General features: G+C 39.2%; 1 protein-coding gene across 2 annotated transcripts; it reads left to right on the forward strand.

The window, feature by feature from the left end:
* The first annotated feature begins 970 nt into the window (after positions 1–970).
* Positions 971–14,035, forward strand: LOC134747872 (calcineurin subunit B type 2). 2 transcript variants are annotated; one of them, XM_063682544.1, is made up of 6 exons: positions 971–1,160; positions 1,458–1,497; positions 1,750–1,785; positions 4,429–4,592; positions 8,523–8,657; positions 10,702–14,035. In XM_063682544.1, the coding sequence occupies exons 1-6, from the start codon at positions 1,158–1,160 to the stop codon at positions 10,870–10,872; spliced, it is 549 nt and encodes a 182-aa protein (XP_063538614.1). In that variant the 5' UTR covers positions 971–1,157; the 3' UTR covers positions 10,873–14,035. The 2 variants fall into 2 exon arrangements, with proteins under 2 accessions (XP_063538614.1, XP_063538616.1); XM_063682546.1 differs by lacking the exon at positions 1,750–1,785 and having other exon boundaries at positions 976–1,160.
* Positions 14,036–14,040: the final 5 nt, after the last annotated feature.

Below are 14,040 nucleotides of genomic sequence, written 5' to 3' on the forward strand. Positions count from 1 at the left end.
AATTGTGATATTTTTATTGAAATCGTTTGATTCTACATTGCTTTGAGTGTAACGTAATTTTACGATGTTATTCTCACATATTGCGTTAAGAGGAAGGTGTAAAATACCGTACTTACGTGTGAAAGGTTATGATCTCATATGTTTGCTCAGAGCGCTATTACAGCCGATTACAGAACAATTCACCAGTATTTTATCAAAGTTCAAGCATTCAAAACGCTAACCATCACTATATTTCATAAGAGAAAGCACAATTTCATACAAAACAACAACAATTAAACAAGCAACGAACAAACATGACATGTCACGTACTTATTTGTTTGCCACAACCTCGGTTGTGGCAGCGGTGGAAAAGTGAAACTATGACAAGGACAAACAATAACAGCGCTTTCTCTGCTACTCCTACTGAAAGATACATAAGGCTATCCCGTTCGGTCATTTTCCCCCACTCCTCATGACCGATCCAGTTATACTAGATTCATGCGCGAACGTGAGTGTGGAGTCTAGTTCGCTAATCAGCGAAATCGACTCCACACTCGCGTTCGTGGCTTCGCGCCGCGATTCGCGCACGAGTGTGGAGGGACCTATACGCGTGCGCCCGTGAGGGACAAAACATACGCAATGCGACAATAATTATGATTGCTCGAGTAGTAGATTTGTAGCCCACCATAAAACATACTAAATTTACGGTGGGGAATAAAAAAAAAGTTAGACTGTGACAAGGACAAACAATAACAGCGCTTTCTCTGCTACTCCTACTGAAAGATACATAAGACGTTCGGTCATTTCCCCCCACCCCTCATGACCGATCCAGTTATATTAGATTCATGACGGAACCCGTGCTCGTGCGTGAGTCCGACTCGCACTCTTTTTTTCTTATCCGGCTTTTACTCCCTGCAATTTAAGCAATTTTTGCACAGGGTGAATTTGCCAATGTCGACGACTCGCACTTGGCCGGTTTTTTTGAACGCATCTTAACATTTGACGTTTTAATTTTTAAGTTTGGCAACATAATTTCGCAATTTCTAAAAGAAAGTTTAGATCGATGGTGTAGGTAGCGAGGGTTTTTGCGATTTAACATAATTTGTGATAAAAGCACAGTGTTCGACTGCACCGCAGTTATTCTTCTTTGCTTACGAGTGATTTACTGAAAACTCAAAATGGTAAGTGTGTATTATATTGCGGGCGGGCTAAATTTAACTCCGCTGGTGCTGTTTTGGCCAAGGTGTTGTCTCGCTGCGGAGCGAACGGCGGACCGGCACTGCCCGCGGCCCGCGGTGCTCAAACTGCTATCCTACCTCACTGAGATCTGATTACAATAATATTGTGCATAATCATTCTGAATTCAATGTAGGTGCCTACTGATTTGTGTAGTAATTCTCAGTACATACGTGCTAAAAAACCGAGAACCTATTTAGGACCTATTTTAGTAAACTGACAAGTTGAAATTTAATTTTCAGGGCAATGAAAACTCAATTCCCATGGAGCTCTGTTCCAACTGTAAGTAATTATTTGTCTTACTAATATATACTCTTCCAGTCCGTCTCATTCTATATGTACCTTTTTACTGTAAATCTAATAAGATCAAATAAAACTAATAATGAAATTGAAGTTGATTCCCATGAGTTGCTTTCTGTGTCTCTAACTTGTTCTGTTTGCTTCCCTACTGACCCGCCCTTCCAACTAAACTTGTTGAGAGTGTTACAGATGGTCTCATGTAGGTTCTGAGCTTAACCGGAGGTTTGTTTTCAGCGCGTGTTAACTGCATTGATTTTAAGGTGGAGAACTGTGAGTGTGTAGTGACACGGAGGTGTCCCTCATGTTGCATCTCGCACGTCACGTCACTCGCGTCCAGAACAATTTTTCAAACTAAACAAACATCTAGTGCCACATTATGTTCTAGAAATACATGCACAATAAGCTGTACCCGTGCTATGTGCTAAAGTAGCCAAGCGCTGCTAACAGCTTTAGTTTTCATCAGTAAAATTTAATGAATGGGATTTCTCCCTAAATAATCAAGTTTTCTTAATAAAGAACTTGCAGTTAACATACAGAAGTTAAGCAGGAGTGTATTCTCCGCTGACCGCTACCTCCAAACTCTTTCCACACCGGCCACTCACACCTGCGCATCTTCTGTGCTGTCAGTCCGTGCCTCACCTTCGGACCGCATACATGTTTCTACTTTATTCTAGAACAACTCTAGGAACATTTCCATGCATAATTCCTCCAGCCTGATGTTGAACGCGTTACACAAAAATTGTTCTGGATGAACATACATGAACTAGTTGTTGGGTAGTGCAACCCGCGATAGTCCGGCGTGTGTAGTTTACATTCTGAATGTTTGTTGCGATCTGTTAGACGTTACTGCCACTCAGGGGCGAGGAATGTATGCGAGAGCGGCCGTGGCGGCGCGGGACTTTGCATATACAGGGCAGGGTCGCCATGTAACTATGTCGAAGGAACATTATAAATTTAAACAGAAATATCTTTATGTTCATCAAAGTGACATAGTTCTGTGGAGCCCCATTTTCAAGTGTACTGCCGCCGCCGCGGCCTCGAGATAGTAACGTGCCGCTTTCTGCACTCGAACGTAATGTATCATTCTAGATGGCTTTTTATGTTTATAGAATAGACCGTGAACATTTTGTATGATATGTGTATATAAGGTGTACATTGTATGTCGCGTTCATGAAACGCTCGGGAGATGCTCCTTTCTCTTTCGTTTTGCATGAATAGATTAACGTTTTGAATCGCTGTTCGTTGTACTCACTTTACATAATTGATAGTTAAGGTTTTTCTTCATAGTTGGTGTAGCGAAAGAGAAAGCATGCAAAGCAAGAGCGAGCACGCGAGTGTTCTGTTAGAGTAGACGCTGTTTTAGCGCCAGGAATAGGCAATAGGTTGCCGTGGCGGCTGCAGGCCAGACCAGGCCAAGCTCAAGTCTTAGAAGAACTGGCCAATATAATACAAAACAACAATATTCCAGTATATTTATTATGTTCATGGACTTAATAATTGGACGGTTAAAAATAGGTCGTCAATTTATAAAGAAAGATGAACGTCAAAATTCTCAAACCACAGTGCCAAAAAGCAGTGTCCGAGTCAACAAGTATGTTCCCAAATTTTTACTAACGAATCAATTATCTAACTCGGCTATGAACGCTTGGAGTTGCGTTTATTTACCTTGTTTCTATTGTGTCCTTAGGGCACTAGAAGTTTGAAGTTTGACGCTCAAATGGTTATCTACGTTCACTCACAAATTTGTATAGTTCCACTGTCCCAGTTAGTAAACAAAGTGTCTTCCAATCAGACATGACTGAACTTGCTTTCCGAGCACTTGACCCTGCGCTTTAAGTTTGTTAAGCTTACATTCACGTCTAAAGTCCATGAAAATGAAAAACTCGTACACAGAAGAGATTTGCTGCACGGATAATCGCACCTCTTTCTCTGTCGGGCGCATAGGCTCTAAGCTCGTAGGACAGAGATGGAAGAGCGACGTGTAGACATTATGGTCTGGTCGGCTGTCGTCCTTGCATCCAAACGCCATTAGTCGCATGACACACACCAGGGTTAAATAAGAGATTCAAGACGGGTGTCCGAATCCAAGTTTGTCCTTCTCCATCTCTATTGAGAATAGACGATCTACGAATATGTTGGTCAAGTTCAGTGGCGCGACGTCGACTGATGAGATTTTCTTGTCATCCAGCCATCCATCCAAAACTGGCAAACCAATCATTTCAAGATATTCAGTGTTCTCTTGTTCTCTTGCTTGCTCAAACTCTTCTCAGGCATCTGAACCTGAGCGAGCAGAAAATAACCCAATGCAACGGAACAATGATAGCTTTGAGATGGCGGGTCCATCACATCAATCTGCCAGGCAGCACACAAGGCTAATTGGAGCTTACTTTGTGGCACAGCACAAGGCACGTCGCGCCACTGTTACACGGATGAAACAACTATTAGGCACAACAGAAATATATTTAACAGACCATCTGTAGACCCTATACCGTTGTGATTCGGTGTACCAATGGTCAGTTAACTGTATCGATAACAATACTTGCTGCACTTGGCCGCGACTTTCTTATTAAATACAGTAGCACTTGTATTTACAGGTGTGCCTTCGAGATTCATTACCTTTTAGTTAGAGTCTGTTCGAAAAGAGAAGAGTCGTGGAATGTATTGGGCCCCAAACATTCCACGACTCTTTCCGCACAGACTCTAACCCTTGAAGTTGTCAGTCAGTAAATGCAGTAAACTTAGATTGCGTATTCTCAAGGTTGCGCGAGCTTAAGCCAGTCGAATGCTTAAGCAAACCAGTAACTTTTACCTCAAAATCCTCAACATACATTTGTGATGGGAGCTACTGGTTCGCCCAAGGCGCCCTGGTGTGTGTCCCAGTCCGGATACGTGTTGCAAGTGTTCATGTTTTAGTCGACGCCGATGAGATCCGGCGGCTGGGCAAGCGTTTCCGCAAGCTGGACTTGGACAATTCGGGCGCCCTGTCCATCGATGAGTTCATGTCGCTACCGGAGCTCCAGCAAAACCCGCTGGTGCAGCGCGTTATCGACATCTTTGACGCTGACGGCAATGGAGAGGTACGTCACTCTAGCAAACCTTGCATCTGAAGCCCGCTACACGGTGACCAATCAAGCTTCCCACAATCCATGTTATCCTGAACTTGGTTCGAGTTGAAATTCAGCAAGGTCATGTTTGCCGGAAGCTTTGTTGGTAACTGTATGGAAGCTTAAGGAGAAAAATATCTCCAGACCTTGTGTCGACAGCGACGTAATATGAAATCAAGTGATATTGCTTGACGCCGCTGCCATGGGTCGGGAGTATATTTGTCTTTTGGTCTATTCTATTTGTAATATTTGCAGCTAGGTTATCTATTTCAACTCTTCAATAGTATCAACTCCTCTTAAAATAACATTGGACCGATTTGACAACCTGCTCAATATGTTTTTTTTTTAATATCGGTCAAAACTATTTTGGGGTAGCCAATTTAAACCTAAAACGAGGTTTGGACTAGCAAGAACTTGCATGCAATTTACGTTACATTGCCGGCTATTAAGGTAAACTGCATTCAATAGTTTGATCAGATACTGCAATGTAATGAAAATTGCATGCAAGTTCTTGCTAGTCTAAACCTCGCATTATATATCTAAGTCGACAGTTGAAGCGGGTGACCACTGATATGTAAGTAAACTACAGTTTCCGTCTGTACATTTATAAGGTGTTCTCATGTACCTAACGAGCTCTATTGTCTTACAAAGTGATTAACTGTGCGATAAGATACAAAACATTTAGTGAACGGAAGCCAACGATAATTACACAGTTGTTTTGAACTTACACTACGCGTAGAATTTCGAACGCCATAAGTAAACCCCACGATAAGCAACTAGGACGGGGCCCACTGATTACCAGTCCGCTTGGTAATGGGTACAAAATTTATTTGGTCTGCATAAATTTTCCTTAGCATTTAAACTATTTTGTCTATTTTAAACAGATTCTGTGTGGCGTGGGGAATAATGATAAACGGCCTTGGTTGTTGGGTGTTGTTCGAGTTACATTGTTATCGAACATTGAGGGTGGCACATGCAACAGGAAAATTTCCAGAGCGATTCATTGATGTTAGTCATGTAATATACAGTTACGATATTCGTGCTTAATATTAATAACACGAAGAATTTGGTTTCATCTTTGTTAATACAGAGCTTTTAACAGTAATTTATTAAAAACTGTAATAGATGTCATATATTAAAGAAAAAGTGACGAAGCCCTCATTCGAACCGGCGTCTTTAGCTATCGCGGCTAACGCCATGAACCCCTAGGCCATCCCGCCACGGCGGTGCCCGTCCAAATTTCTCGACTATATGCCATCTTAGTAAGACTAGGCGTCTTTGACCAGCTCTAAGGGCAAGCAGTGCGCGCTTGCACCTCCTAAACGAACTCCTTACGGATTTACGTTGTAGCTAGAGAGACTGGTGCTGCCATCTATGAACAAGTTTGAGAACAAATCAAATTATTTTATTAAATATTTTGATTTGTGTTTTTTAAAGTAGTCACACTACTATATATATATATAATTTATTATTTACTAGCGACCCGCCCCGGCTTCGCACGGGTTACACTAAACCTTTACAAATTATACACTAAAACCTTCCTTAATAATTACTCTATTGATAGGTGAAAACCGCATCAAAATCTGTTACGTAGTTTTAAAGATGTAATCATACATAGGGACAGACAGACAGCGGAAAGCGACTTTGTTTTATACTATGTAGTGATTTATTTATATATTATTTACCTTTTTTTTATTATTGTTGTTATTACAGCTATAAAAACGTATGTAATTAGTGAAAACTTCACTACCGATACCTACGACTACCGATGTATCGATTACGGATCAAATCCGCTGACAAACAGGCTTACGGACAGACAGAAAAATAGCAGTGCAGCATATGTAAAAATGAAAAGGCTGCAGAATGAAAAACATCAACTGAGTTTCATAGAACAGTCCCTTTTACTAGCTCTACTATTCCATTATAACTATTTAAGATTCACGTTTAAATGGCAGGGCCACGAAGTAAGGAACTTTCTTAAAGATTCACAAAAACATATTTACGTAAACATATTAACTCCTATATGTATGACTTAATAATCGAACAAAGCAACTTTAAAAACACTAAAGTCAGGTAGTTCAAATTGCGGCCTCGGCCTCGCGCTGTTTGTTGATAAACAAACGTGACGTCACCGGCAGCGCGCGCGCACCTTATCGCGCTGTGTCACGCGATAATCCGCCATCGGCTTTTAGAAACTCGCTCGAATACTATCTACGTACTTATGTACTTACTTGTTATTGTATGAGCATAAGGTTCTTATTGTATGAGCATAAGGTATATAATTGAATGGGGTTTTCATATGTATTAGTGCCATTGGTGGATGTTTTGCGCGGCGCTGGCACGCGATAAAATTTTTTTTTCACCACACCTAAAGGTAAAGGCTCTTGATTGTTCAAAAACTGATAAGAAAGTTGTGTTTTATTCACATGTGAGGCAAATAATTTTATCTTATTCATATGAATTTTTGTTTTCAGAGAACATAAAATCGTTAAAGAATAGAACCGAACTTACGCTGATTAGTTGATTACGTTAGGGAATATGAATAAATTGACTAGGTGTAGGGAATATGGAAATGGCCATGGTGTCTATTAGATGCTTCTCGCGTCGAACGATTGTCCCTATCCCTATAGACAGTTCCTTAAAGTCTCATTTAGTTGAGGTGAATTAGAGACATATATTATTACAGTCAAGGAGGATATAATAGGATAGAATAGAATAGATTATATTTTATTTGTAGTAATTGTACATCGTCATATTCAAAAATTATTTACAATTAGAAGAACAATACAATTATAAAATTAATAATACATTTAGGCACATGCCAGTCAATACGTTTCTATTAAGTTGATTGGATTAAATATAATGAACTATGGTGATCATAATTTAAGCATATTTTCATCGAATTGAATTATAGATATTTATAAATTGAAATGTCATGAAACAATTACATTAAATGAATTTTAAGGTTTCGACATATTACGCGCGCGCGATAGAGCGGTACTGTCATAGTAAATTTTGTAAGCACTGTAAATTCACTGCAATCTATCGACATACTTTAAAACTAAAAATAAATATTTATAAAAATACGATAAAATGTATTTAAATATGGATAAATGATTTTTTTTATTTGCATTAATTATTTTTATGATTTTGACCCATGTTCTTTCACTGGTATGCGTTAAAATTATAAATAACAATCGAAACCGTCAACGCCCTCTATACGAGAGTAGGCCAAAGCTAGTGGCGCCATCTGATCGAGAATTAAACTTTCGTGATTTTCGAGGCACGTTTTTTCCTTAGACTGTATCCATCTATTACGGAGTTATAATTATCTTTGTTATTTTTTACAGTTTACATTTCTAAATAAATGAATGTGTCAAACATCCAAAAAAAGTCTACAAACATTTTACGTGACAGCTACTTTATATGAAAATGAACTATCATAGGGACCTTGTTTTGGCGCAAGAGATATTTTACAAATATTACCTTAATCTAAATATCAGAGCAATTTATTGATGCAGTTATTATTGTTCTTAAAATCATTGAATTATTATAGATATGTCAAATTTAATAATAAGAATTTCACAAAAGGATCGGCAAACACCAAAATTGTATAAAAAAATACTAGTCTAGAAACTTTCTAGAACAAAATTCTAAATGTCAAAAAAATACTGGTTAATAGTTAATTGCATTAACGTTTCGGTCAACACTGCATGGCGGTCGGTGTCAGCATCGAGAGTGCACACGCAGAGTGTTCGTCTTCGTGCCGTGCCCCAAGGGATTAATCATTAGTATCAACTAATGATTTACATTTAGAACAAATAACGCTTCCTTAGAGCAAAATTACATCATATAATTCCGTTTTTCTTGCTTTTTCTGTAGTCAAATAATTCGTGTTTACAGGTGGACTTCAAGGAGTTCATCCAGGGTGTGTCGCAGTTCAGCGTGAAGGGAGACAAGCTCTCTAAACTGCGCTTCGCTTTCCGCATCTACGATATGGACAACGACGGGTTCATCTCTAACGGAGAGCTGTTCCAGGTGATTCATTCTATCCTTAAGATGCATCCAGAATGAATGGTGAATGGCTTGTTCCTGCTCAAGGGAATTACGTAGTATGGCAGACAGCGCCAATTCACAATCGGAGCACATTCGCCAGATCTAGACACGCCTTAAGCAATATAGATCTCCTCCGAGGTCGCCTCACCTAATGCCCTATACCAGGGTTCGGCAAATCTTTGAGAAGAGCCAACCTCATTAGAAATCACCAGAGCCCTATACTTATAACAAAGTGGGTTTCATATTCGGCTTAGGCACTAGCTTTTCCATCCCTGCCGATTACAATGCTTACGTACATTTTTCATAAACAAAGGCGAATCTTAGCCATATCAATTCTGGATAAAAATCTAGCGTTTGAGTCCTGTTTTATTTTCATATATCTAGATGTCCTAGGTATGTTTCCGCACTTGCTGACAAGAGGAAAAAACGACGACAAGGCGTCTCAGTACCGTTTTCAGCAAATCTCTCTTGTCAGGCCTGTGGCCATGTCGGTCTCGCATCGGTCTATTCAGCCACCAAAAACGGTGTCTCTCCGGTGTTACACCATAAATCGTCTGCAATAGACGCTAAGGCCAATGATGATGATGAGGTATGTTTAAGGCGGTTCCCTGAGCCAGAAGGCGAAAAATCTCCTTATATGATCATATTTTTCTAAGAGACGTTGATATTCGTAGACGTGGAAAAAATATATGTAGTTCTTGATTATATTATCTTTAATTTATAAGCTTCCGATACACGAATTATGACACTTCGCTCGATACAATTAATTCCCAAAGTAACCTCTAACGAGGATTTTTTAATCCAACTTTACTCGGCTTTTTATTATGTTACACTATAAACAAGAAAAAGAAGAAAAAACAATCTTAACTTAAATAGTAATTTTACCGCTTTCGAATTTCGATATTGTAAGGCAACGTTTTTAAAATAAATAAAAATCGACAAAATTCGATCAAAATTGACACTTGCGCATGGTCTTTCCCGTTCTTCCTTGCGAAATGTGACAGTGATAGCGGCGAGAAGCTTGAGCTACTATAGTAAGGTAAGACGCGCTAAAACAATAGCGACTCATGTACTCGGCCTTGCGCGAGATAACGCATATAACGATACTTGCGGACAATGCTTGGACAATTATGCAAAGATGTTGTCTTTACTTCACGGGAATTATTTGTAAGTCATGTGAGGCATCCATAATTCCATATACAGTGGAGTACATAAATATATATGCAATGGATTATTGCAATGGATTAAGGTGAAGAAATGTATACATATTTATGAACTCGACTGTACCTCGGTTTCCTCTGGCATGCCTGTTTTAAGTTTTAAGATAGCATATAATAAGAAAACATACTACAGAGACATAATGCTAAATTAATTCGGTTCCTTAACATCATCATCTCCTCGCGTTGTCCCGGTATTTTTCCACGGCTCATGGGAGCCTTGGAAAAATACCGGTAATTGGTATGCGAATTCGGTTCCTCACTAATATACGTTATTAATATTTTTTTTAAATATTGTCCCAATTCCCAACGGACAGGAAGAATGAAACTTAGGATGCGTGTTTAGAGCTCAAAAATAAAACAGAAGTAGGTAAAAGGCAAAATAACATCGGTATTGCGCGACGTATATTTAAATAAAAAAAACCGGCCAAGTGCGAGTCGGACTCGCCCACCGAGGGTTCCGTACTTTTTAGTATTTGTTGTTATAGCGGCAACAGAAATACATCATCTGTGAAAATTTCAACTGTCTAGCTATCACCGTTCATGAGATACAGCCTGGTGACAGACAGACGGACAGCGGAGTCTTAGTAATAGGGTCCCGTTTTTACCCTTTGGGTACGGAACCCTAAAAATGAGGGGTCAATCTTACACATAAACCCATAATTGATCATTTCACAATTTTGATAAGTTTTTTGTACCTACATACATATAAAGCCACATACGTGGCAAGCGAGTTGCGTGCCGGATATGACCTTATTTTAAGTTAGGAACCCAAAACAAATATTAACTAGCGCCCATAACCTCCGCAGGTCCTCAAGATGATGGTGGGCAACAACCTGAAAGACACGCAGCTGCAACAGATCGTCGACAAGACGATCCTCTTCGCAGACCGCGACGAGGACGGCAAGATATCGTTCGAGGAGTTCTGTTCCGTGGTTGGCAACACTGACATTCACAAAAAGATGGTCGTCGACGTGTAAGGCGCTGCGGCCGGCTCCGTGTTGCTTCGCGTCTTCTTTGAGTTTGACACGGGGCCTCTTGGTCACTAGCCACACTGTGCTTTAGGAGTACTTAGTTAAGAGTCAAGTGTAAAAATATGGGTGCACACCGAACATGTCGCGTAGCTCTTATGTCAGCGAATTAAGAACTATGGGACATATTTTTGAGTAAGTTATATTCACCCATATTTTTACTCTTGACTGTACCTGAAAGATCCTTAAAATTATTCCGATCAAACAGACAAGGTTAATCTAGAGTTAAGGTGCGTCCATACCGCATTTAACTTTTGTCGAGCAACACTGGTGCAACACAGTAACTTTAGGTGAGTTACTTACTGTTACACAGTGTTGCTCTATAAAAGGTAACTGCGGTGTGGATGCACCTTTAAGGTGCGTTCAGATCTTGCATTGCATCTGTTTGCGAAAGGCTCGCTAAATGCTCGTGTGCATTACTTAGTACATTGGGTGTCCTGACTTAGATACCAACTTCGCCATACTAGCTGTATAGAAAAGTGGATACTGTGTGTACCATCGTCGTTACAGTTAATTAACCTTAAGGAACCCTTATTGCAACGAGATAAGATCCACCAACGATCAGTTAACTGTATCGCTGATAGTACAGGGGGCCCTGTGCGAGCAATTTGGACGGATCTTTAACTATCACCACACATGATGTTTTAACATGACACATTTAACCGAAAGCACAAAAATAAATTCAAACTACTTAGCATCACATTTAAATTTAACTTTATGCTTTGTACAAAGGAAACTTATATTCTTATTTGTGACGTTTTCAACCAAAAGGTACCACATTGTCGCTTGTCGATAAGGTTGATTTCTAATTGAAGCTATATGGAAATAGCACCTTACTGACAAGCGACAATAAGTACCGTTTCGGTTGAAAATGGCACATTTGGTGAATCTGATTAATGTAATTTGGTATGTATATTGTAATTGTATAGTCAGATTCTCAAAGTCCAGTGTGGCGGGTCGCAGCGTCCCGTAGTAGCTAGAACACTATTCAATTGCGTCGGTCAGGGCGAGGTCGATCAAATCTATATCGAGATATCAAAGTACTTGGGCAGTTCTCGGCTATGCTGTTTTTAACAAAATTAAATATGACTCTCAAGAACGCTACAGCTTCATGTCGGTGATAAAGTTTTATAGGTCAACAGAAACATTTTTGCCGATATACGTAAAACTACACATATACAGTAATCGTTTACTGTTTATAAAGGTTTTAGAAGAAATTTTAAACCCGGGTAACCTTAAGGTTAACCCGTGTACCTCGGTCCAGTTGCAATATGGATTGTTTACCACAAATAAATGTCGAGAACTGCCGTTAGTCCGCGACCGATGCTCCTATCATTAAATCATTATGGTAACTCTTCCTAGCTTAAGTAAAACATACATTTTAATAGTTATACGATGTCATTAGAACTTTTATCATAGTCGAAACGTGAGTAGATTTTTGTTTTATAATTTTGTTGCGGTATATTTTAGTCGGTATTGTTATTTAGTATTTTATTTCTGCAGTAGGTGTCGGTCGAGTCGCGCGGGCCGCCAGTAGGGCGGCTAACGAGCCGTTACAAACTATAGTCAGGTGTTAGCGTAGCGAGCGGCGCGGCCGCGATGCTAGCCCATACAATATTAGCTGACGATATATACGCTTAATATAAACAACGGGTGATATGTTGTCTCGTTTTCAAGTAAAAAGTCCTATAGTTAGACCAAGATAAGTCTGCAACGATTTTGATAGCACGTGTGCTATCGTGCACTATAGGTGCAGTGCAAGTGTTATTTATCTTTATTTATAAAAATCAATCCCTACATCACTTGGTCACGTCATCACGCGTGAACGGGTGGACCAATTTCGCTAACTTTTGTTTTGTTGCGTTTGTTATTGTCAATAGAAGGTTCTTATTAAAGAAAAAAATTAAGACTGCAAAAGAAGATAGATAATATCAGTGAAACGAAGTTCGCCGGGTCATCTAGTACGTCATAATTTCATAGAAGTTTGACGTTTAAAATAACATTGTCACTGCGTGTGCTATCAAAATCGTTGCAGACTTATCTTGGTCTAACTATAGTAACGTAAGGCTTGATTGTCGACAGTTATGAATTGACCCTTAAGTATAGGTAAATGAAGTTAAGGCTATATATAAGGGTCAATACGTAACTGTCTAAAAATAATTCTTACGTAACTTCGACAATAAATTGTCGGTCGCCATTAGTATTGCTTACAGGCATAAAGATTGCATACTAAAAATCCATGTTGATACCCGACAATGTCTTTTCCTTGAAATAGTCGCACATTAGCCCGTATAAAACCTTGTATTTTCAGAGTTTCGGTGTTGTCTTGTAGCCTTTATATAATCATATTATATGAACGCCTTGTAATATTGAATGGGCAGTAACTGAGTACACGGGTAGACGGTTTAATAAGACAGTTAGCTGCACGATAACAGCATATAATCTTTTCGACACGATATTTATATATATTACTTATAGAGTAGCAGGTGTACCCGTGTACCCGCCGGGTGGGTACCCGAGGTTTTCAGAAAAAAATGTACCATTAACTTTTTTTTCGAATTACTAACAACTTTTGGGTCATTTCGACTCAGAATCACGAGGAAGTGATTCAAAACAAGAAAAAAAAGCGTTTCAAGTTTTTCATACAAATTTTATGTGTTAGTTTTGTGACGGCGCATAAAAAATTAGAGACAAACCAAGAAAATTCTGCAGAGATTTTGACAGCACACGCAATGCGGGTGTTATTTTAAACGTCAAACTTCTATGAAATTATGACGTATAAAAATAACACTGGAACTGCGTGTGCTGTCAAAATCTCTGCACTTTTCTTGGTCTAACTCTAAAATGCGTCACAAAACTCAATTGTTTTCCTTTTTAAATAGTCCTTGTGATTCTGAATAGAAAGAATCCAAAAGTTAAAAAAATAAATACTTAGTACACTTTTTCCCGAAAATTCCCACCCGTATCGCGGCCGTCCTCTCAGTATTTACTTCTACTATACTATACTGATCTTATCGCCTTATCCGAATTTTATACAATTAACTGTAACTTTTTAATGTTAGCTTGTTCTAGTGTCCTTTACTACTGTAATATAAGGATGCTGTCGTTTGTATGTGT

The sequence above is a fragment of the Cydia strobilella genome, chromosome 15 (assembly GCF_947568885.1).
Source record: "Cydia strobilella chromosome 15, ilCydStro3.1, whole genome shotgun sequence".
NCBI lineage: Eukaryota > Metazoa > Arthropoda > Insecta > Lepidoptera > Tortricidae > Cydia > Cydia strobilella.